This window comes from Muntiacus reevesi, chromosome 12 (genome assembly GCF_963930625.1).
Source record: "Muntiacus reevesi chromosome 12, mMunRee1.1, whole genome shotgun sequence".
NCBI lineage: Eukaryota > Metazoa > Chordata > Mammalia > Artiodactyla > Cervidae > Muntiacus > Muntiacus reevesi.
Genome location: NC_089260.1, coordinates 56,565,353 through 56,590,814, shown reverse-complemented (window position 1 = coordinate 56,590,814; position 25,462 = coordinate 56,565,353). Strand labels below are relative to the sequence as shown.

Here is a 25,462-nt window from a genome sequence, read left to right as displayed (position 1 = left end):
TTATGAGGCCGACTCTCCTAAAACTTTGGTGTAAATCCCTCACTAACTAAATTATCAAGGGCTTCTCTGTTAGGCCCTAAAATACTATTCCTTGCATTGTGCTCAGTCACATCTGACTCTGCGACCCCATGGACTGTAACCCACCAGGCTCCTTTCGCCATGGGATTTCCCAGGCAAGGATACTGGAGCCGGTTGCCGCTTTCTCCTCCAGGGGATCTTCCCGACCCAGGGATTGAATTTGTGTCTCTTGCATTCCCTGCCTGTTTTCCACTGAGCCACCTGTGAAGCCCCAAAATACTATTCCTTAGGTTCAGGTAAATCAGGTTATTATAGAGCCTTTATTATTCTTTCAGGACCTCAGAGAACAAAATAATTTAGTAGGGAAATAGAGAATTAACAGCCATGTGATGAACTGACTTAGTACCTACAGAGTCGAACTCAGTCATTCAATCTCATCTGCAGGTTTGGAAGCATAACTAGCCTTGGAATTTTCACTACTCACTGAGTATGAGAGGAATGAGACAGTGGAATTTTGATCACAGAGAATCAGTGTGGTCAGATGTACTTAATTACAATTGGAAACTATCATAGTCATTTGGAGACTATGAGTCAACACCATCGCTGTCATAGGTTACTGTCACCGGTGTCAGTAAATAATGAGCACATGTCCTGGATGTGGGGCCGCAGAGCATTATACCCAGGAGTTGTAGGATGGGGCCTAGCTCTTCTTTTTCTTTGCAGGGGCTGGGGGTGGGGTGGGGTATAGTTGCTTTACATTGCCGTGTTGGTTTCTGCTGTGCGATGAAGTAAATCAACCATATATGTATATTTATCCCCTCCCTCTTGGACCACCCTCCTCCCCACCTTCCTCATATCCACCCCCCTAGGTCATCACAGAGCACTGAGCTGAACTGCCTGTGCTATACGGCAGCTTCCTACTAGCTATCTGTTTTACACATGACAGTGTATAAGAGGGAGGAGGCAATGGCACCCCACTCCAGTGCTCTTGCCTGGAAAATCCCATGGACGGAGGAGCCTGGTAGGCTGCACTCCATGGGGTCGTTGAGTCAGACATGACTGAGAGACTTCACTTTCACTTTTCACTTTCATGCCTTGGAGAAGGAAATGGCAACCCATTCCAGCATTCTTGCCTGGAGAATCTCAGGGACAGGGGAGCCTGGTGAGCTGCTGTCTATGGGGTCGCACAGATTTGGACACGACTGAAGTGACTTAGCAGCAGTAGCAGCAATGTATAAGAGAACTCGCTGGTCATAGCAAACACCCTCTTCCGACAATACAAGAGAAGACTCTACACATGGACATCACCAGACGGTCAACACCGAAATCAGATTGATTATATTCTTTGCAGCCAAAGATGGAGAAGCTCTATACAGTCAGCAAAAACAAGACCTGGAGCTGACTGTGGCTCAGATCATGAACTCCTTATTGCCAAATTCAGACTTAAATTGAAGAAAGTGGGGAAAGCCACTAGACCATTCAGGTATGACCTAAATCAAATTCCTTGTGACTATACAGTGGAAGTGAGAAATAAATTTAAGGGACTAGATCTAATAGACAGAGTGCCTGATGAACTATGGACGGACATTCATGACTTTGTACAGGAGACAGGGATCAAGACCATCCCCCAAAAAGGAAATGCAAAAAAGCAAAATGGCTGTCTGAGGAGGCCTTACAAATAGCTGTGAAAAGAAGAGAAGCGAAAAGCAAAGGAGAAAAGGAAAGATATACCCATTTGAATGCAGAGTTCCAAAGAATAGCAAGGAGAGATAAGAAAGCCTTCCTCAGCAATCAATGCAAAGAAATAGAGGGAAAAAATAGAATGGGAAAGACTAGATATCTCTTCAAGAAAATTAGAGATACCAAGGGAACATTTCATGCAAAGATGGGCTTGATAAAGGACAGAAATGGTACGGACCTAACAGAAGCAGAAGATATTAAGAAGAGGTGGCAAGAATACACAGAAAAATTGTACAAAAAATATCTTCACAACCCAGATAATCATGATGGTGTGATCACTCACACTCACCTAGAGCCAGACATCTTGGAATGCGAAGTCAAGTGGGCCTTAGGAAGCATCACTATGAACAACGCTAGTCGAGGTGATGGAATTCCAGTTGAGCTATTTCAAATCCTGAAAGGTGATGCTGTGAAAATGCTGCACTCAATATGTCAGCAAATATGGAAAACTCAGTAGTGACCACAGGACTGGAAAAGGTCAGTTTTCATTCCAATCGCAAAGAAAGACAATCCCAAAGAATGCTCAAACTACCACACAATTGCACTCATCTCACATGCTAGTAAAGTAATGCTCAAAATTTTCCAAGCCAGGCTTCAGCAATACATGAACCATAAACTTCCAGATGTTCAAGCTGGTTTTAGAAAAGGCAGTGGAACCCGAGATCAAATTGCCAACATCCGCTGGATCATCGAAAAAGCAAGAGAGTTCCAGAAAAACATCTATTTCTGCTTTATTGATGATGCCAAAGCTTCTGACTGTGTGGATCACAATAAACTGTGGAAAATTCTGAAAGAGATGGGAATACCAGACCACCTGACCTGCCTCTTGAGAAACCTATATGCAGGTCAGGAAGCAACAGTGAGAACTGGACATGGAACAACAGACTGGTTCCAAATAGAAAAAGGAGTACGTCAAGGCTGCATATTGTCACCCTGCTTATTTAATTTATGTGTAGAGTACATCATGAGAAACTCTGGGCTGGAGGAAGCACAAGCTGGAATCAAGATTGTTGGGAGAAATATCAATAACCTCAGATATGCAGAGGACACCACCCTTATGGCAGAAAGTGAAGAAGAACTAAAGAGCCTCTTGATGAAAGTGAAAGAGAAGAGGGAAAAAGTTGGTTTAAAGCTCAACATTCAGAAAACTAAGATCATGGCATCCGTTCCCATCACTTCATGGCAAATAGATGGGGAAATAGTGGAAACACTGGCTGACTTTATTTTTCTGGGCTCCAAAATCACTGCAGATGGTGATTGCACCCATGAAATTAAAAGACGGTTACTCCTTGGAAGGAAAGTTATGACCAGCCTAGACAGCATGTTAAAAAGCAGAGACATTACTTTGTCAACAAAGGTCCATCTAGTCAAGGCTATGGTTTTTCCAGTGGTCATGCATGGATATGAGAGTTGAACTATAAAGAAAGCTGAGCGCCGAAGAATTGATGCTTTTGAACTGTGGTGTTGGAGAAGATTCTCGAGAGTCCCTTGGACTGCAAGGAGATCCAACCAGTCCATCCTAAAGGAGATCAGTCCTGGGTGTTCATTGGTAGGATTGATGTTGAAGCTGAAACTGCAATACTTTGGCCACCTGATGTGAAGAGCTGACTCATTTGAAAAGCCCCTGATGCTGGGAAAGATTGAGGGCAGGAGAAGGGGATGAGAGAGGATGAGGTGGTTGGATGGCATCACCAACCCGATGGAAATGGGTTTGGGTGAACTCTGGGAGTTGGTGATTGACAGGGAGGCCTGGTGTGCTGCAGTTCATGGGGTCGCAAAGAGTCAGACACGACTGAGCAACTGAGCTGACTGTATATATGTCAATCCTAACCTCCCAATTCATGTTCTCTATGTCTGCACCTCTATCTGGATGCCACACATATGTGTTTATATATTTTTGTTTTTTCTCTATCTGACTTACTTGACTCTGTATGATAGACTCTTGGTCCACCACATCTCTACAAATGACCCAATATCATTCCTTTTTATGGCTGAGTAATATTCCATTGTATATACATACTGCTTCTTCTTTATCTGTCAATGGGTATTTAAGTTGCTTCCACGTCCTGGCTATTGTAAATACTGCTGCAGTGAACAGTGAGATACATATGTTTTTCTGAATTATGGTTTTACTTGTCCTAACAAACATCATCTAACCTCACTGCTTTGCAGTTTCCTCATTAAACAGAAGCGGGGTAGGGGCAGGGGAGTGGTGATTAGTCAAGTAACATACATGAGAATATTTTGAAAATGCTGATACATCAAGGTAGGAAGAAGTCAATCTTTTTAATGACAAAAGTAAGTATGCAAAATATAGTGGGAATTTTGTTAGGGGACTGAGTATTCCTTCTTAGGAATAGCTTGTTTGGTATATATATTTAAATATATATTATAAAATATTATATACATTACTTTGCCAACAAAGGTCCATCTAGTCAAGGCTACGGTTTTTCCAGTGGTCATGTATGGATGTGAGAGTTGAACTATAAAGAAAGCTGAGCACCGAAGAATTGATGCTTTTGAACTGTGGTGTTGGAGAAGACCCTTTTTTTTGGGGGGCGGGGGGAGACTCTTGAGAGTCCCTTGGACAGCAAGGAGATCCAACCAGTCCATCCTAAAGGAGATCATTTCTGGGTGTTCATTGGTAGGACTGATGTTGAAGCTGAAACTCCAATACTTTGGCTACCTGATGGGAAGAGTTGACTCATTTGAAAAGACCCTGATGCTGGGAAGGATTGAGGGCAGGAGAAGGGGATGAGAGAGGATGAAATGGTTGGATGGCATCACCAACTCGATGGAAATGGGTTTGGGTGAACTCTGGGAGTTGGTGATGGACAGGGAGGCCTGGTGTGCTGCAGTTCATGGGGTTGCAAAGAGTCGGACACGACTGAGCGACTGAACTGAACTGATATTATATATGTAATATATAACATATATAATTTTAAAATTGTAATCATCCATAATTAAAAAAAAACTATACTAGTGTAGACAAATGTAATTTTTATAGAGTAGAGACCTCCAAAAAATCACTAAAGCTTCAAAAGGAGTTTTGAATTTTTCTTTTTAATTTTCTGATATGTAATAAAAAAAAGCCTCTTCCTGATCTCTGGAGATATGGAATATTACAGAGGACAGAGTTCAGGCTTTAGTTTACTTTTATTTTCCTTTCTGTTCTTTTTTCAGCCTCTTAAGTGAGCTAACAAATGAGAAAGATGGGGAGGAAGATTTTGAAGTGTTAGGACTTTGGTACAAGGATCCTTTTTTCTTATTATTTACAAATGCTTTAGTTCATTTACATTTTTAATTAAAATATTCAAAATTTGAACCGTAACCCTGCAGTTGTGAAACTAATATGATTGTTGTGGTCATGGAAAAATGACATCTTCCAATGACAGAAAATTAAAATATATAGTATGGCTAAACCACAGCAAAATAAAATTTTAAAAAATAAAGTTCAGGAAAAATAGGTCAGCTCAAAAAATTAAATCTAATTTCAAATTCCATTCTGTGATTTTCATTTTAAAGGCCCTCAGAATTTTTTTGGTAAAGAAGTAGTTTAATTCCACCATGGATGTTTCCTTTATGAAATGTACTATTTAGGGGTAAATGACATTTCTGAATTTTTCTTTCGAAGGGCGTGAGACTGTTCATATTGACTCTGCCTGGTTCAGTAAACAACATGAACAGTTAGGAAAGTGGTTTCCCCATCAGAATCAAGGATTCCCTAAGACTTCTGGAGTCCCTGGGAGCAGTGCTTTTAGGAATACAGATTCCAAGATGATTCCATTTGGAATTGTTTCTTAAACCCTTGGACTGTCATACAGAACCTGGCCTAAAAGTAAGATAGGGCTTTTCGGAGTGATCAGCACCGCCTGCGGCTGAAGGTCTTTCCTCGGATAACTTTTCTGGGATCGAATTTTGTGGCTGCTTTGATACTCCGTGCTCTGACCTTGCCAAAAGGAGCAACGGACGTGGCTGGGTTTCAGCACCCATGCCTCCAGCTTTCCCACCCCCGCTAGTTGGAGAAGCCGACGGTCCTTCGCAAGACTGGAGCCAGAACTGGGGGGAGTGGACTGCTGACCCGAGGGAAAACACCACTCCAGAGAAGAGGAAGAGGTGAACTTCTCCAGAGGCCCAAAGGAGCCGGCCTTTTATATTCTGCCTGCACGTGTCCGCGGTTTCCCTCACAAGCGTCTCTGTCTGGGCTCACAGGACCGCAGCGCAATGCCTAATGAAGCGTACGGAGGAAGGGGCGTCCAGCAACACGAGAAGAAGGGCTGGGGCGGGAGAAGAGTCAGGTTACAGGTTCACGTGTTCTCGAAAAGCCACTTGAAAACCGGGACCCACGAAAGGCCTGTGAAGCGACCTTCAGGGCCCTAGCAGCCGGGCGCGCTCGGCAGAAGTGCGCCTGCGGCTCCGGTTCTGCGCTCTCCGCTCTGTTCCAGCGCTTGCCTGAAGCCGGTTTGGAAGGCCGCGGGGTGGGCTTGCCAATTCCGGGTCACCGGGAACCAGGCCTGTTTTCTCTTGACTCGCTTAGCATAGCGGCAGAGGCCTGCGGCCAAGGGCACAGCTCTGGAGCTGCCGCGGCCGATGGCCCACGGTCCCCGCAGGTGCGCCCGGGGCTAGCGGCATCCCGCCCGGATCCAGGGGCGCAACCGCGGCCGAGCTCTCCTCCCAACCCCCGCCCAGGGACTGGTCGCCTGCATCCCTCCCCGAGAGACAGACCCTGGGCGCCGAGACCGGCTCTGGGCTCTTTCCGCGCCTCTCACTTCCCCCCTCCAGTGAGCCGTTGGCGCGCATCCAGAAGGCTCGGGGATTTCCGGGCCCAACCCCTAAAATAAACGCGGCAGAGGTCCAGAAAGCGGGGGACGGAAGAGACGCGTCCGCACGCGGAGAATGAAAACACCACGAGAACGACCCCGTTCTCTAGGAAAAGGTAATGAGGGAAGCTAAACAGTGAACTTGCTCGGAAATGCAAACCCAGCTCCACTCTCGCCAGGCGCATACCAACGAGCGACGGACGAATCAGCCGGCGCGCCCGGCAGCTTCCCAGAAAGGGCCTCATGAATGAGAATGGGTTGCTAGGTTTCCTCGCTCCCTCCTGACACCCACTTCCCACCAGAGGAAAGGAAGCAGGCCTGGCCCTGCCACTGCCGAACGGGGACGTGCGCCAAGCCCACGCGGCTGCTCCCGCCTTCAGGACCCTGGAGAGCGGCCGCCGCGCCCCCGAGGACGCGCGCCACGCCCCACGCCCCAGGGTCGCCTGTATTCGCTGCTTCCCGCCTCCACCTTTATTTTTCTTGGCAACCACTAGCTCTTGCTTTTCACACACAGATTAAATTGTCTTTTCACTTTGCTTGCGGGGGCTGTTTGGATTGGCTGAGTTAGGTTCCGGTTTGTAACTTCACTAAATGGTAGTGGACCAAGAAGCTCTGAGAGCTCCAAAAACCTGAACAAGGCGGGTGACCTCAAAAAGGCAGAGTTCAATCCCTTTACTGCGTAAATGAATCAGATAAACTCAAAGACTAAGAATTTCCGAAGGTTAGCCGTCGCGTTGGTAGCAAGGTAAGAGTCCTGAGCCCCTGAGTTCTAAGTTAACGTTTACCGATGCTGGGAGGGATTGGGGGCAGGAGGAGAAGGGGACGACAGAGAATGAGATGGCTGGATGGCATCACAGACTCGATGGACTTGAGTTTGAGTAAACTCCGGGAGTTGGTGATAGACAGGGAGGCCTGGCGTGCTGCAATTCATGGGATCGCAAAGAGTCAACACAACTGAGTGACTAAACTGAACTGAACTGAACTGAACTGAACTGATACATACCAAGAAAATAACAGTTTATCTTTACCTTAGCCTCTTAGATCTTCCAAGCAACAGGTGGAGGGTGAGAGGCCTGTGCTGGAGGAATAAGATGGACACAGGGCGTGTGGAATGGGGGCTGCAGATTGTGCTAAATTCTGGGCTCTCCTGACCCCAGTACCCAGCACAACCGAAATCAAATCGCCAGTGCATTTTCCTCCAGCCTGAAGGACCCTCAGTCTCCTGCCTGTAACCAGGCCTCCCCTGGACAGTTCTCACAGGCCCTGGTGACCTCACCCGTCTCTAGTAGAGCTCTGGGCACTTTGGAAGATGGAACAAGACAGAGAGAAAGAGGCAGGATGAGAGGATGAGGCAGAATGAGAGTTGCAAAAATGAACTAGGAGATTTTCAACCAAATTCGAAAGAACCAAGAGAGGTGAACACAGACACTGCTGTGCACCGCACCTCACAGGGAACGGGTCTCAGAATTCCCTGGGAATGTTAACATTCCCATTCTGAGGCGGTGGGTCAGGATAGGGTCTGAGATTCTGGTTTTCCAACAAGCTCCCAAGTATTATGCAAGCTGCCGGTCCAAGGACCACACCTTAAGTAGCAGGCAGTTAGAGTGGGTGGGAGGAGAAGGAGGTGGGGCGGAGAGGGAAGAGAGGGGAGGAATGAGAGGTGGGAGAAACGAAGCAGAGTCCTTTTCCTCTTGCTCTCACCGACTTCTCTTGCACCCCCAAAGTAACGCCTCAAAATGCCGCAGACTGGCACGCTGCACCTCCTCTTCGGTCTGTAGCCGGACCCCACAGTGACCTTGTGTGGTTTTGTCTCTCTCTTCCCCCGCCTCTCGCCCTGCCCGCCGGCCCCACGCAGCTCCCGGGTTCGCCCGCTGCCCCGACGCTGCTCAGCCTCCTCTCCAGCACGCTCTCCGGCCTCGCGCGCTTCTTCGCTCTCCTCCTTCGGCGACCCGCTCCTGAGGCTCCCTTGCGGCGCCGGGACTTCTCCGCCCTGATCCCCGCCCTGCCAGCCGCCGGGTTCTCGCCTGGGCACGAGGAGCGGTCGGGTCGCCTCTTGCTCCTGCTCAGGGCAGCTCTAGTACTGCCTGGCCGACCCCCAGGGGGACGCCTGCCCCGGGAAGTGGACGCCAGCGCCGGGCAGAGCTCGCCCATACCCGTGAGTACTGCGGTCTCCTCACAGTCCGCGACCTCACCAGGACGCCAGTATCCCGGGTTCCTCCCTAACTCGGACTGACCCACTCCACGTGGGGCCAGCAAGGGGAGAGCGGGAGGGCAAGCGGGAAGGTCAGACTTGGCGGCGCACGTTCAAGGAAAAGACGCAGGCTGCCCGCCTCAGACCCCTCCCCCCAGGAGACCCTCGAGGCTCCTTTTCCCGGACCACTTCCTTCCCGAGTCTCTGGAAGAGGGAGGGGGTCCCCACCCTCCACGAGGCGGCTTCTCAAACTCTCCACCTTTACGCGTCGCTCTCCTCCGGCTACTCCAAGCCAACCTGGGACAAGCTTCCGCCCCCTCCTCGCGCTCCCACTCCCCAGCCCCCGGCTACAGCGGGCTGGGGTGGCCAGGGAGGAAATGACGTGATGTTATTTTAGTGTCAGGTCGGCTTCCAACTTCAGTTTAGCTCTCCGCCCTCGGGCGCACGGCCCCGGCCGTCAGACTGCGTCTCGATCCCGAGGGAGCGCCGGGGTCTTAAGGCCTCCGCGCCCGCAGAGCTGGGCGGCGGGTTCCCCCCACCCTCCAGGTCTCCTCCTTCCTTGGATTCCAAAAGGAGTTAGTTATCCCCCGCTCCTCCCCCCCCCCCACCCCAACCCCCGCGCCATCCAGCCAGGTGGTGCCTTCGACTCTCTCGGGCGGGTGGGGAGGGGGTGAGGAAGCCCTTTTCAGTATCGGGCCGTCGGAGGCTGAGGCTGCAGCCTGAGAGGGTGGAGGGCGAGCTGGGAGAAGCACTCGGGGGAAAGGAGACGGTGGGGACTGCCCTACCGAGGCGGACAGTCGGCGGCCGCACTCTCCCGGCAGCAGCACCCGGGCGCGCGGCCCACTCCCGCGCGCACACTGGCTCCTCCTTCCCAGCGCTCCATTCACAGGGTCCCACGCTTTTTCTCCCGCACGCCAGAGTCCCACTCAGTCCTCGCGAACCCCAGCGTAAGGAATAGCCGAGGGGATTCTTCGGCGCCCACACTCTCCATACTTCCTAATCAGGGTCTGGAGAAGGGGACCACGGTCCGGGCGTGGATGAGGACCTCCAGCTCTCGCCGCAGAGGAGCGCGCCGCCGCAGGAGGGAGGCGAGTCCTGGGATCGCGGAGCCAGGGAGGGGGAGAGAGGGGCGGGGAGAGGCAGAGCCAAGGGAAGGAAAGAGCAAGAGAAGAGGGCAACTGGAAAGGCCGAGAGCCAAAGGCAGAGGAAAGCCAGGGAGGGCGATCGCGGCCTTAACAAGGGCTGCACTTGGAATTATAATAAAAATAAGGCACTCGCGGGACGCATGCGCACAGTGGACGGAGGCGAGCTGGCCTCAGCCACCCCTCCGGCTCGCCCGGTGGACCGAGGAACCGTGAGTACCCGTTAGCTCAGCGGCTCCTTCTCCCTTCCGGACTCGCGCTCAGACCTCGGATCCCGGGGCGGCGGGGGCCGCGCGGGGAACGCACGGGGGGCAGGACCGCGGTGGCGGGAGCAGGCCTGAGTCAGTGCGCAGCGGGTGCCGGGCTTGGACTGTGACCGCGTTTCCAGGGGGCTCCGCCGAGGAGTCCGCAGGATTCGACCCCGGTGGCCGGGCGTCAGTGAGTGGGTGGGCTACTGACACCCGAAGCGGATTTGGGAAACTCCGGGCGCCGGAGGCGGGCTGTGCGCCCAGGTGGAGAGGAAGTGGAGACTTCCACTCCGGCGGGCGCCCGCCACGGAGCCCCGGGGGTCTGACTCTGTGTCGGCCCTGAAGCTCTTGAAAACCTAATGGACAGAACTGTCGGCACCCTCTGCCCGCGCCGAGGAGGTGGAGGCGGCGCCGGCGGGTGTTTTACTTGCAGGAACCGAGCGGTTAGTTGTCGGCTCTCTCGGGGCTGCGCTCGGAAGTTTGAACGAGTCTGGCGCCCGGGTTGCGGAGATCTGAGTTGGCCGGGAGCTGGAGTGGACCCCTGGGGCGGCGGCGCGCGGCAGGGAATGGGCTTTGGGGGGTCGGTGGGCGCCGCGACTCCCCTCCTCGGATTGTGGGGGAGTGGGCAAGGGAGGGGTCGCGGAGGAGGTGGGGCGCAGGCGGGACTGGATTGTGCGCTCGGGGCCCTCCAGCAGTGGGGGCAGCGGGCTGGAAAGAATGGGCAGCGGATGTGGGGAATGGTCTCGGTGCTGCCGGAGTCGACTGCGGTAGGGCCTGGGGACCCGAATGGCTTGCGAGCCCCAGGGACTGGCCAGCGAGCGGGAAAAGCCTGGGCAGCGGGCAGGGGGCGAGGCCGGGATTGCAACTCTGTCCCCGCGCTCCCCACGGTTGACCGGCTGCAGGAGTGGGCGCCGAGGCCGAGCTTCAGTCCATGAGGAGGAGGGCGCTCCGGGGGAACTCACCCCGACTTCCCTTCCTCCCGAGAATCCGGCCGAGGCGAGCGCTCTTTGTCTGCCCCCGCCGAGCCGATTGGCCAGAGGGCGCGGGGTGTCCCGACCGCAGCGGATGCCTGTGGCGCCGGCGGCGGAACGCCCCTCCGCCACCAGCGGACCGAAGCAGTCATTCACCCGTGGGGCTCGCGCTTTCCTCGGTGGCGGGGGCACCTTCTCGTCACCCTCTGGCGTCAGCTCCCCTCTTCTGGAGCGCAGGGCCCCTGCGTGGCTGGGCTTCTGTTCCCTTCTGGTGGTTCCAGATCGTGGAGCTGACCAAACAAAGGTCCGAGTTGACGAAATGGGTATGACTTTTTCCCCAAGACTTGGCAAAGGAAATTTGTAATGAAACGGATCTGTCTGTAAACTCTTAGCTTTTTTTTTTCTTTTGCTCACAACCTGATTTTCTACTGGGCCTCGTCCTGTAAATTTAGTGTCATCTTTTGTATCACGTATCAGTATTGCGTAGGAGGCACAATATTTCGTAATAGGTAGAAGTCCTGGACTCAAGAACTGTCTAGATTCAGATCTCCCCTTAGCTGTGTGACCTCAGGCAAGTTACTCAACCTCCCTGTGCCATAGTTTTTATCGTCTGTAAAAGAGAGATAAGAAAAGTAGGTATGCCATGGGTTGACTGCCAGCATTCAGTAAATTCCCTGGAGAAGCAAATGGCAACTCACTCCAGTACTCTTGCCTGGAAAATGCCATGGACAGAGGAGCCTGGAGGGCTGCAGTCCATGGGGTCGCAAAGAGTCCCACACGACTGAAGCGACTTAGCACTCATTCAGTAAATTAATGCAGTAGAGCCCTGTTACATACCAACAAATGCTAGTATTACTCTTGTTATTATATTGATGCTAAATTGGCCAAGTAGACTTCAAATTATAAAAAGATCAAGAACAAAGTGCACTTCTTTTTTGTTATAAAGAGTTTACATAATGAAATAGAAGATGTCCATCAAAATTAGGAAAATAGAAAATGTTTTCTGTCAGTATCTAAATTTAAAAACAATACATTTCTACATTATATGGACCCTTTTATTTCAAATAATTATTTTGTTTATTTATAAACTTCAAATAGCATTTTAAGAATATTATCTCAGGACCTCCCTGGTGGTCCAGTGTCTAAGACTCTGTGCTCCCAGTGCAGGGCGCCCAGTTTCAATTCCTAGTCAGGGAACTAGATCCCACATACCACAGCTGAGAGTTCCAACGGCTCAACTAAGACCCGGTGCAGCCAAATAAATAAAAAAAATTATTTTTAAAAAGAAGAAGATTATCTCTAAACTTAAAAATATTTCACTTTGTAAATCAAATATGCATTAAAACTATGTTTTAGGTCATGCTATATTTGGAAAATCCAATGTCTGCATTAAAATACTACACTGAGTCCATTTCACTTAAAAGAATGTGAAACTTGGGAGCTAGAAATGCTAACGTTCCTAAAATCCAATCAGTTGCTCAGCTGTGTCTGACTCTTTTCAACCCTATGAACTATACAGTCTATGGAATTCTCCAGACCAGAATACTGGAGAGAGTAGCCTTTCCCTTCTCCAGGGGATCTTCCCAACCCAGGGACTGAACCCAGGTCTCCTGCATTGCAGGTGGATTCTTTACCAGCTGAGCTACCAGGGGAGCCCCATATCACAAAGATAGAATGATAAAAGTCAGATTACTCACTTACCTTCTTCACTTTACAGGTGTGGAGACATTCAGAGAGGTTAAGGGCCTTGTCAGACATCTCCAGGTAAACAGAGGCCAAAATGGGATTGGAATTAGATCTGACTCGATGCCCAGGGCTCCTATACACCAAGCAGATGATTTTCTGTTGACTGCAGATTAATGTATGCGTGTCCTCAGTCCCTCAGTCATGTCCAGCTCTTGCAGACCCCAGGACTGCCAGGCTCCTCTGTTCATGGGATTCCCCAGGAAAGTACTGGAGTGGGTTGCCATTTCCTTGTCCAAGGGATCTTCCCAACTCAGGGTTCAAATCTGAGTCTCCTGTGTTGGCAGGCGGATTCTTTACCACTGAGCCACCTGGGAAACCCTTGCAGATTCATGAAGCTCTAACAAATAGGAAACCAGAAGGAAGAAATATACAAGCATGCATTATCTTCAACATAAAAAAGCCCAGGCAGTAATGTTGTCAGACCCCTTAATCGTGGTCCCTCACACCAGAAGATATGACCACGTGACTTGTTCGAGGTATGGAAAGGTGTCAGATCAAAGCAGAGACAGCATTAGAATTTCATATCCCACATTTTTTTTTTTGAAGCAGTCTGAGCACAGGTTGGAAAAGAATTTCCAGACACAGAGCATTTCAGAAGGGAGAAGTTTATTAAGAACAAAGAGCAGAGGTAAAGTGGGCACTGTGAGCACAGCGGTCCGACCACCTAACAGATCAGGGAAAACCAACAGTGTTAGTGGGTTAATAGTACATTTTTACAGCCTCAGAAAAAATTCCTGCTGGAAGGTTGGCACTAGGTGATTGGTTGGGGTGCTATAGGGTGTTTACTGGAGTGGGCATCTTTGCCTAGTTGGGAGTCAGGAAGTTTGTCAGTGATGATCAGGGGGCTTTTGGCAAGGTTACAAAGTGGCTCAGTCAGCTTCAGAGGTGACCTTGATTCTGGGCTTCCCTTCTGTGGCCTTGGTGCGAGGCCTTGCCCCTGTGGCCTTCGGGCCAGGACTCAACACATTTGATTGAATATTCTGTTAATCCCTTGTAGCAGCTTTACATTTGAAAATATTTCTGACTTTCATAGATTTTTAATCTCCTTTCTCCTGGCTTTGAAGGTCTTTAGCCTATAAGAGAGCTTTTTGGAAAGTCTTCCAACATTGGGCTGTCCAGGTGGCTCAGTAGTAAAGAACCCACCTGCTAGTGCAGGAGACTCCGGTTCAATCCCTGGATTGGGAAGATCCTCTGGAGAAGGAAGTGGCAACCCACTCTAGTATTCTTGCCTGGGCAATCTCATGGATCCAGAGGAGTTTGGTGGAGTACAGTCCATGGGGTTGCAAAAGAGTCATACACAACTTAGATTATATAGAAGGAGATTTTATGATTCCAGATTAAGAGTGAGAGAGGGAAAGAAGCTTTCTTATTTTAATGCAGTGGCCCAGGTGGCTGCTTTCATTTCAGACACTTGAACAGTTCCAGAAGTCCTGGTGTTCTGTCAATTCTGCATGGAGCCGGCTCATGACATTCACCTTTCACTAACAGTTGCAGCTTAAGGGTCCAGACTTCACATAAGTGGTTTAGAAATGACATGACGTGTGTGCATGCTAAGTCACTTCAGTCATGTCTGACTCTTTGTGACCCCCTGAACTGTAGCCTGCCAGGCTCCTCTGTCCATGGGATTCTCCAGGCAAGAATACTAGAGTGGGTTGCTGTGCCCTCCTCCAGGGGATCTTCTTGACCCAGGGATGGAATCCTCATCTCTTGAGTCTACTTGCTTTGGCAGGTGGTTTCTTTACACTAGTGCCACCTGAAAAACCCCCAGACTTCACGTAAGTTGTCTGACTTGGCAGAGCCTTTCAAATGAGTAGTCTTGCAAAGTTATTCACAGGAATGATGTATCTACCACGGAAAGTACTTCTAGGAACTGCATCTGCATCCTTGAAGAAGGAGACCATGGTTCTCTCCAATTGTGAACTGGATATCTTACCCTCAGTTTTGCATTTCTGTACACTTGTTCGTAGATGGAAATCCAGGGCATTAAGTAAGGAGTGACTTTCTAGCAAGCTCCAAAGTCAGTTCAGTAGAACTGAGTTTTGAAATCACATGTATCAAGTCAGATCCCCTTATGATTATCATGTGAATCACAGGCCAACTGGGAATACAGCAGATTGGTTTGCTACAGCACCAGGTGACTCACAGGATGAGCTTCTATTCAGATTCGTATAGTGTCAGCAGCAGCTAATAGGGGTCAGAGTCAGAGCCTAGCATTCAGTACATTACACGTGAGTCACTGACTCCCCAGCACATCTGAGATGGTCCCTGAATGTTGCCTTGAGCTGCCACTTTAAGAGACAGCACTGCACTGCATGAGTCAGTTCACAGTACGACTGAATGGGCTTCTGCTGCAGCTGTTCACAGCCAAGTCTGATGTGACTGAGTGCTCAAGGTTGTGTTCCGCAATTACAGATTCACAGAACCCAGCTGATTTCATTCTAGCTATGTGTGTGGGGAGTCATTTGTGAAATGAGCAATATGCTCTATTACCCGGCAGTGATATTTCACTGGAGTTATTTCAATGATTATTACAGTTGATTGACCTTGCTAGCTTGGGAATGCTCAATTTCCAGTTATTAATAAACTTTACACTGTAAAATCCTTCTCAAGTACGTATCAGTGTTTGGATTTTAGACAATGGCATCTCATGCAAAGTCACCTTGCAGTTAAGACTTCCTAACATCCTGGGTTGACTGTGTGCACCTCAGTCCCACAGTGAAGTGGAGGAAAGCACCTTGTTTTCTTGGTTTTCTTGTTTGTGCGCCTGTCACCTCTGATGCTAACTGGATGCTGTTTGCTCCAGAGCCAGAACACAAGTTTGTGGTACCCATCCATCCTTCTAAGGCAGCAACACATGCAGCGCTCCCAAGCCTTCTGGGGCTGTTTGGCTAGATCCATGCAAGCTTGTATAGCTGTTCCGATGCAAGTTGGTGGAAAGAATTGTTCAACCCACACCCTACCCAACCCTTGTAGATGACTTTCATGTCTGGGGGGAGGAGGTTGATAACAAGATTTAAGGGACCAGTAGGTTTCGTATTTATTTGGCTGTGTTGCGTCTTAGTTGTGGCACATGGAATATTCGTTGCATCATGTGGGAACCTTCCTTCCCACCTACAGATTCTTTAGTTGTGGCACCTAGGCTCAGTAGTTGCAGCCCTTGGGCTTAGTTGCTCATGTGGGGTCTTAGTTCCCTGATCAGGGATCAAACCTATATCCCCTGCATGGCAAGGCAGATTCTTAACCACTGGACCACCAGGGAAGTCCCAAAATACAAATAATTATTACATTAAGTTTCTTGTTTGGGCTTCCCAGGTGACTCAGTGATAAAGAATCTGCTTGCTGATGCATGAGACACAGGAGATACGGGTTCAATCCCTGGGTCAGAAAGATCCCCTGGAGGTGGAAATGGCAACCCACTCCAGGATTCTCTCCTGAGAATCCCATGGACTGAGGAGCCTGATGGGCTACAGTTCATGGGGTCGCAAAGAGTCAGGCATGACTGAGTGACTGAGCTTAAGATGGATAATAGTAGTCCTGGGGGGTGGTTGGGCGGTTCCGGAGTTGCCGGCCTCTTAAACCGCTGGCCAGGGGGCTAGCGCTGTGGGCCTGCATTCCTGAGGCCAAAGACCCTGCTCAGAGTTCGGTTGTTCAGCGTGATAGGGGCCATTGGAGCTGGTTTTGCTGGTCTAGCCTCCAGACTCCGAGATGTCTGCCCTTCTTACAGCAGTGAAGGCACAAGAGCTGGGGGGTCTCAGGACTTCCCTGGTGGTCCAGAGTTACGACTTTGCCTTCCACTACAGAGGGCACAGTTTTGATCACTGGTCAGAAAACCAAGATCCACATGCTGTGCAGTGCAGCCAAAAAAAAAAAAAAAAAGAATTATGGGATCTAGTTTTACAACAACCTAGAATTTATCAAATTCTCATTAGAGCTAAGTCTCTGCTACAGCAAATAAGGCATTTCTAGACCTTTAAATGACCTGGAAGTTCTGTACTGTACTTGTGGCAAAATGAAGTACTTGCTTATGAACGAAAATATCTGAACAGCATACCAGACCAGGTGGAATAAATGTGGGTTAAATAAAGGTGAAGAAAATGGTACAAGAGTTATGAAAAACATTCGCAAAATCTAACATGAACAGCTTGCCTGTTCAGGTTAAACACATCATTAACTAACCTCCAAAAGATATCTCTTCCGTTATCTTCTAGTCATGTATTCAAACTCCTGAGGGTATTAAGCTCTAAGTTCTAATTGTGATAAAGCACTTATTTGTTAAAATATATCAAATGTAGCCTGAGAATGAGGAAACTGCATAGAGATTATCTTTTAATGGAAATTGTTCCTTTATGAGCCTTTTGTGCATCCTTTAGGATGGGGTTTTATTCCTAGTTCCCTATATTTGACTGCTTTATGTGGTCACACAAAAATAGATGAATGGCTATGGTTCCCTACAAAAAGTCTAAAATGCATAAGCATTAAACATTCCAATTCACTGAGAATTTTTTCAATTTTGGATCTGCTTGTTCAGCATATCTAGCCATCTAATACTTCATGCTGGCAGGGCGTGGGGTGGTGGGGAACCTAAAATTCAGGAGATATTTTGGTGCAAATTGTAGAAAACCAAAACAGAGATTCTGTCACACACGTCCTAGGAACAGGAGACAAAAAAATCCCAACAGCTCAGCCCCTGGAGAACTGTCTTGGGAACAGGAAGGCAGTGTGGAACCGAGGTGAAGGTGTGCTGGTATGTCTATTAGCCTGTTCTCATCAGCAGCCGACCTGCTGGAAAAGTACTCCGGAGGCATCCGCCGATGGGCATCAAAAAGCAATCCCAGTCTGTCTAAAGGTGGCCTGCGTACGGCCGTGGGGTGAAGAGCGAGACTGTGGGTTGATGGTGTAGATCTGAGTCAGTGTGGAGACTGCCCCGTGGGGTAAACAGAAGTAAGGTGTGCTTCCTACTCCATCTGCTCGTTCAGACCAAGGGAAACCTGCACATAGGTTGGAAATTATTGAGCGAAAGCAGGCCCTGATTAAGAGTTAAGATTTTATTCTGGTGTCAAGGAATAACATTAATGGCCACAGGAGGGGGACTAACAAAGACTGGATTCTGGATAAAAAGAGTAAATATTTTGGGCTTTGAGGGCCACGTGGCCTCCATTGCAGCTACTCAACTCTGTCACTGTCCCTAAAATCTGTGGGGGAGAGAACTGGGGATGGACTTCTCACCGGCTACCGTACTTACTCTAATCCTTTACAGACGAAGGGTTACTTCTGATCCATAATCTAAATGTCAGTGTGGAGTACCACTACCAGGTTCTTGTAGGAAGCGGCCGCTAAAAAAGTAAGTTCAGCCAGTAACAGTGACATTTCTTAGAGTGATAAGGCACTCTCAAGGAAAAAAAAAAAAAATTAAGAAGGACAGACCATGAATCCAGTGAAAGACAATCTCCTCTAGGAGAGAAAAAATCAAAGGCTCTGATTTAAGTTTCCTTTTGGTATCCACCATTTCAGCATTCAGCATTTTCATATGAATGGGAAAACTTAACGACTGTTAGCAAGTCCCAAAAGTACTAACACAGCGACCTAAATGGGAAGGAAATCCAAAAAGAGTGTGGATGTATGAACACGCATGGCGGAGTCACTTTGTTATACAGCAAAACTGACACCACATTGTAAACTATACGCCCTAAATCAACAAATAATTTTTAAAATTGATGCAGAAAAAAAATGACACTGGAGGCAGGAAATAATTAAGTACAAATATTTTGTTAAATTTGATATAAAATATTTTTTAAAAGTCGTAATGAAGAAAGGAGAGAGAAATGATCCATACAAAGATTTTGTGGGTGGGCGCTCAGACTGTGAAGGCTCTTAGGGATTTAGATTACAGCCTAAGAGCTTTAGCTGAATATTTCATATCATTTATAATAGGATTATCATCACAGGTGAAAATTCTAACTGATAATGTACAAGAGGCCAAGTCTGACTAGCCAACCCTACCATCCAGTCACAGATCATGGAGAATTTCCTAGAATTTCCCACAAGTAGAATTTGTGGAGGGGCGGGGGTAAGAGAAAATTTGCCCAGACAGACCTGAATGTAGAAAAGCCTGCTTTAGTGACTTACGAGCACACCTTTTTGTAACTTTTTATTATCCTTGGTTTGCATGTACATTTCATAACCCATATGCTGTAACTGGTGGAAAAGAAGTTCTTCAACCAGCAAATATTCCTCCAAGCCTGTTGTGTATGAGGTTTGCGCTCAGTAAACACAGAATGGGTCAGGAGAGCCCGCAGGCTGGACCAGACTCCAAGACTGCAGGGAGCTTCGGGAGGACCCTCTGGGTTTCCCTGGTAACCACCATTTGTCTCTGTTTTTACAGATTGAACTTTTTTAGATCCCACATGTAAGCAATACAATCTAGTACTTGTCTTTCTGTCTGTCTTACCTCACTTAACACCATGTTCTCAAGGTCCATCCATGTTTTTCCCAAATGGGAGAATATCTTCCTTTCTTGTGGCTGAATAATATTCTGTCCTGTGTATATAGCACCTCTTTATAATTCACTCATCCTTAACGGGCACTTGGGTTGTTTCAACATCTTGGCTACTGTGAATAATGCTGCAGTAAACATGGGTGCAGATAAGATATCCAAATCTTGTCTTCAGGTCCTTTGGGTATCTACCGGAGTCGAATCGTTGGATCATCTGGGAGTTCTATTTTTAGTTTTTTGAGGAACTTACATATCGTTCTCCATAGTGGCCACACCATTTACATTCTCACTGACGATGTATAAAGTTTCCTTTTTCACCACCTCGGCAATGTCTGTTGTCTCTTGTCTTCTTGATGAAACTGGTTTCTCTCTCAATGCTCTTCTGCTTTCATCAGTATTTCAGGCACTTTCATAGAAGTATGGACTTGTAGAGGCTTTAAATTTACATGGAATTTCTAGTCACATTCTCAGGGTTTCATTGAAGCACATGTAATCCATGATACCCTCCAGGCTATAGTTTTACTTAGATTTTAAAGCCAGAGGTAGAGATGAAATATGTATGATACTAAACAGAATCAGGACTTAGGAGGCATTCATTGCACTTACCCATTGTCTTCCCTATTAAGTAAAATCTGAAATGTAGTTAGTTACATTCTGTGCATTTCTGTTTCTCAGGGTGCACTTTGGGAACCCACTTCTTCCCTGTTGATTGTAGGAAAGGCTATAAATATTGAAATTCTCTGGGCCAAAGAGCACTCAAGTGCTTTTAACCGGAAAAGAGCTTGCATTCCTGACCTTGGTGCTAACCTGTGTGGATAAAGGAGAGCACAGGGATGCTACATCACCGACCCAGCACGTCCATCTGGACTCCCCACTGTAACATGACATGCAGGGAAAGGATTTCCATGGCACTTTCCCCCCAAATACACAAAGATTTGTGATAAATACCATGGTTCTGGACTGTGATAAAGCATTTCCCTCCAGAGCCGGGCTCTGGTCCCCAGAGGGAGCAGGCCCCAGTGCCATGGGATGCTCCATTTCTGTCTCCCCAGCATCACCTTCGTTCTTGGCATCACCTCTACCCTCCACTGCAGCAGCATAGCACGGGCACTAGTCCCCACCATCTTCTGTCTCCCTTCATCCCTGGACATTTTTCTTTCCTTTTCTGATATGTCTCAACTTTCAGTCATGGGATGGCTTTATCATTTCCAACCAAATGAACACTGTCCAGTTAGTTATTGTTGTTGTTCAGTCGCTAAGTTGTATCTGACTATTTGCGGCCCCATGGGCTGTAGCCCTCCAGGCTCCTCTGTCCATGGGATTTTCCAGGCAAGAATACTGGAGTGGATAGCCACTTCTTCCTCCAGTGGATCTTCCCAGACTAGGGATTGAACCCACATCTCCTGCATTGGCAGGTGGATTCTTTACCACTGAGCCACCAAGGAAGCCCAGTTAGTTACTATACCTGAGTCAAGTGAACTTGATGAAACAGGAATCGGGAATGACAGCCACCAGAAGCACAGTGCAGGCAAGTGTCTTATGTCAGATGACACCCATTAGACACGTGCAGTTTAAGGACTGTTAGTAGATTCAGAGTGGGTAACTACCGCTGTTATCCACTTGAGAACATTTTCTCATTTGCATCATTCCAAGAAGAAAGCCACCTCTGTCAGCTGTCACCCACCAAGTCCTTTTCTTTTGCAACCCCCTTTGATTTTAGACATTCACTTGTCTGTGTTGAAAATATTTCCTCCTGTTTTTTTCTGTAAATTGCAATGATTGCTCATATATTCTTAGAGAGCCAGGTGGCTCAGTGGTAAAGAATCCACCTGCCAATGCAGGAGATGCATGAGATTTGGGTTTGATCCTTGGGTCAGGAAGATCCCCTGGAGGAGGAACTGGCAACCCACTCCAGTATTTTTGCCTGGGAAATCCCATGGACAGAGGAGTCTGGCAGGTTACAGTCCACAGGATTGCAAAGAGTTGGATGCAACCGAACACGTGTTCTTTGCTTTGAAAGAAAGCAGTAAAAGTTGGCAGAAATTCTTACCCAAACCTGGCACATTCTTTACCAGTTTGAAGACTGCCTGAAACAGCCATAGAGACAAAGATTTGGTAAATGCTGAATTCTTTCAGAGGTGCCCTGGGCTAAGCAGTCATCTACAGTCTCCTTGAGAAAGTCCCATGGCCTCATGGGGTAAGGAATGCCCACGGTCAACATTTCAATCAGTACTTGCAAAATACACTGTAACTGTTGATTGATATTAAGAAAGAACAAGTAAAAGCATGTAGAATTCATTTATTTCCTTCTGATCAGACTTTAATTTCCCAAAGGCAGTTGCAAAAGTTGAGTTATACAATATGTTCATTTAATAATGACAGAAGAAAAGCACATCACTATCATAGTCTTAAAAACCTTCAGTGTGGTTCAAGTTACAAACTTGGTGACAACCAGTTAAACAAGAGAGTAAAGATTTCCATTCAAAGTTACTGAAAAACAGATGGTCACTTAAGTAGTTCTTTTAGAAGGTAAGGACAGATGTAATCATCCATCTGGAAGTAATTATAATTCTAAAAAGTCTATTATTATTAAACTCTCAGTTGATTTCCCCTAGTAAAACAATGAACCAACTTTTCCTTACAATAGACCCGAAATTATTTAGGCAATCAAACCAAAAGGCAGAAAAATTTGAAAACTAGAGGACACATTAAGATCTCTCTCTAAAACTGGTAGGTTACTAAACATTGATAGCTTTCTGTGTCCTCTGAAGTGGAAGACACAGATTTGACTTGACTTTTGGTCTATTAACTGTGCTGAAGTCAATGCAAGTAACTCTAGCTCCTCATTAATATTTCATGAGCCAGAGTGAGTCGGACTTTTTTCTGGTGATGACTAGACCACAGGCTTCTCACACTTAAAATCAGCTGACTTCAAGATCCCACGAAACAGTAGAAACATCGTTGTTGTCAGGATTCTTCTTATTTCTCAGCTGCTAATAATAACAACAGGTGGGAGCCCTGGGCAGGCAGAGCGCCTGTTTGTGACTTAATTGGCACCAGGTGATTGGTGTTTATGCCTGGAGTATGTGATTTAGAGAAAGCCACGGTTACCTGTTGCTATTTTCAGAGTAGGTAGCTAACTCCAAGGAGAGTTGTGCACTGTGATCCACCCTCTAATTTCAGTTGGTCTGTTTTTCAAACCCCACTGTGTAAATTCTCTTTTTCAGTTGATTTACTATGTTGTGTTAATTCGCACTGTACAGCATAGTGACTCTTTTGCAAATTTTTTTCCATTATGGTTTATCCCAGGGTATTGAAGATAGTTCCTTGTGCTCCACAGTAGGACCTTGTTGGTTATCCATTGTGTATATTCTTTCTTCCTCCTTCCTTCCTCTCTCCTTTCTTCCTTCCTTCCTTCCCTGGGTCTTCATTGCTACTCGAGGGTTTTCTCTAGTTACAGTGAACAGGGGCTACTCTCTACTTGTGGGGCACAGACTTCTCTTTTCAGGGGCTTCTCTTGTGGAGCTCTAGGAGGTACAGGCTCAGCAGTTGGGGCACACTGGGCTTCGATACTCCAGGGCATGTGGAATCTTCCTGCACCAGGGATCAAACCCGGGTGGTAGTCGGATTCTTAACCACTGAGCTACGAGGGAAGTCCCATTGTGTAGATTCTTCAATGAAAGACAACAAGAAGCCAAAAAAGACTTCTTGCCAGATTAATCAGCCTCAGAGCCACTCATCCTTAGAAATAGCTCCTCTGGGTTGGCATACCAGACTGCTTTCTCCTCCCTCACGAGTAAGGAAGTCTAACAGTTCCTTTTCCCAGCCTGTGCGTTAGATTTCTTCCAGTTCTACCAGGAGTGAGGGGCTCGGGCTAAGAGGGTCCTGGATCACAGCTTCCTCCACCCCACCCTGGGGTGAGTCCCAGACCCCAAGGAGAACCTGTAGGAGCCCTACCCTGCCCTCCACCAGGTACCACCACTGAGCGTTCCCTGGATGCACTCGCCCTGCAGACGGGGTCGGAGCAGAACCTAAAACTGACACACATCTGCGAAAAATCATCCTGCATCTGGGGGAAGGATGTTATTAATAGAAAGAGTTTTCCCAGGCTGGGAAGACTTAGAAGGCAGAAAGACCGAAAGGAGGCTAAAATTAGGAGCAAATGGGGCTAAGTCCTCAGAAATGTTACTGCAGAGAACAAGGGAAAGAGTGTCTCGGGAGGATGCAGAGAATATTCCTGGAAGACTGTTCTCTTGATGATGTTACCCCTCGAGGGGAGCTCAGGAAACAGCCAAAGGGGAATGAACAGGTGTGGCTGTGGAGGTGAAGGCGAGGAGCTGTTCTGAATTCAGAGAAGCAACAAAAGCCAGGTCCTTTGAACAGGCTCCAAGAAATATTGGGGGAGACTTCCCTGGTCCAGTGCCTAAGACTTCCTCTTGCAGTGCAGGGGGTGTGGTCGGGGAGCTACGATCTCACACCCTACCTCCGGGCCAAAAAACCCCAAACATAAAACAGAAGCAGTGCTGTAACAAATTCAATGAAGACTTTCAAAAATGATCCACTTAAAAAAATCTTTAAAAAATATTTGATGTTAAGTCGCTCAGTCTTGTCTGACTCTTTGAGATCCCATGGATTCCAGCATGCCAGGCTTCCCTGTCCTTCACAATCTCCCAGAGTTTGGTCAAACTCATGTCCATTGACTTGGTGATGCCATCCAACCATCTCACCCTCTGTCACCCCCTTCTCCTGCCTTCATTCTTCCCTAGCATCACGTAAAATATTAGGAGAGCTCTTTGAGGGCGAGATAGAGGAAATCAAGTCAAGTTAATGCCCTAGCATAATGTGTGTGCTGCTGCTGCTCACTGTCGTGTCTGATTCTTTTGCAACCCCATGGACTGTAGCCCATCAGCCTCCTCTGTCCTTGGGATTTCCCAGCCAAGAATATTGGAGTGGGTTGCCGTGACCTCCTCAAAGAGATCTTCCCTACCCAGGGATCAAACCCATGTCTCTTATGTCTCCTGCGTTGGGAGGCAGGTTCTTTACCACTTAGCTACCAGGGAAGCCCCATAATGTGTATGAGAGGTGGTCAGATACTATGGCCTAGGCGGGAACATCTCCATTTATTAGCTAGTAAACTTTTGTAAGGGACTTCCTTAGTGGTTCAGTGGTAAAGACTCTGCCTGCTAATGCAGGAGACTCAGGTTCTATCCCTAGGTCGGGAAGATCCTGGAGAAGGAAATGGCAGCTCACTCCAGTATTCTTGCCTGGGAAATCTCATGGACAGAGGAACCTGGCAGGCTACAGTCCATGGGCTTGCAAAGATTTGGACATGACTGAGCAACTAAACAACAAGCAAATTTTTGTAAAGAGAAATTTCTCCGTATCAATTCTTAGGTTATCCTGAAGTCATGTTTGTGTTGGAAAAGACAGGATAAAACCTTGATTCTCTGTCAGTATTTACCAGTTTTCAAAATCAGTTGGTTCCCTAACATTTTCTAAAAGTAACAGTGAGTGTTTTCACATCACTGTGAAATCACAGATTCACACACATCTGATGTTTTTTTCATTACAGTTAATATTTTCTTTCTGATACTTAAACTTTCCCACACTTGGCAGGGGCAGCCTTGTTTATATTAGCTCATGGCTCCCAAGTTTAGAATTTTTATATAGTCAAATCTGCCAATCTTTTATGGTCTCTAGGGGGAAGAGTAATTGTGTCATGATATGTCGAAGCATCTAAACTATGAGAGCCTAGTCACCTACTAAATGAAGGAGTCAGAGCTACATGTCACATCCAGTAAGATTTCTGATATATTTTTAAAGCAAAAAACATAAGGCACAGAGTCATATATAGCATCCGAGGCTGTTTAGATAAGCATTACTAAGACTATGTTTTAAACTAAAGTTAATTATGTGTTCTTATCTTCATAGCAATGGTGCTGGAGGGACTTCCCTGGTACTCCAGTGGTTAAGATTCCTCACTTCCAATGTAGGGGCTGAGGGTTCGATCTCTGGTTGGGAAACTGAGATCCCAGATGCTTCATGGCACAACCAAAAAAGAGATAAAGAAATGGTTCTGGAAAGAATCACATT

The 25,462-nt window shown here is 47.5% G+C and overlaps 1 protein-coding gene across 4 annotated transcripts in view; it reads left to right on the top strand.

Annotated features, from left to right (window-relative positions):
- The window catches only part of RGS20 (regulator of G protein signaling 20), a 52,316-nt gene that overhangs the window by 13,476 nt on the left and 13,378 nt on the right, over positions 1-25,462 (top strand). For 2 of the 4 annotated variants that reach the window (XM_065902786.1, XM_065902784.1), the window contains exon 2: positions 8,434-8,733. In XM_065902786.1, the coding sequence (XP_065758858.1) occupies positions 8,434-8,733 (300 nt within the window). Of the gene's footprint in view, positions 1-8,433; positions 8,734-9,975; positions 10,124-10,494; positions 10,603-25,462 lie in introns of those variants that run through there. The other 2 variants (XM_065902788.1, XM_065902787.1) reach the window with 2 other exon arrangements.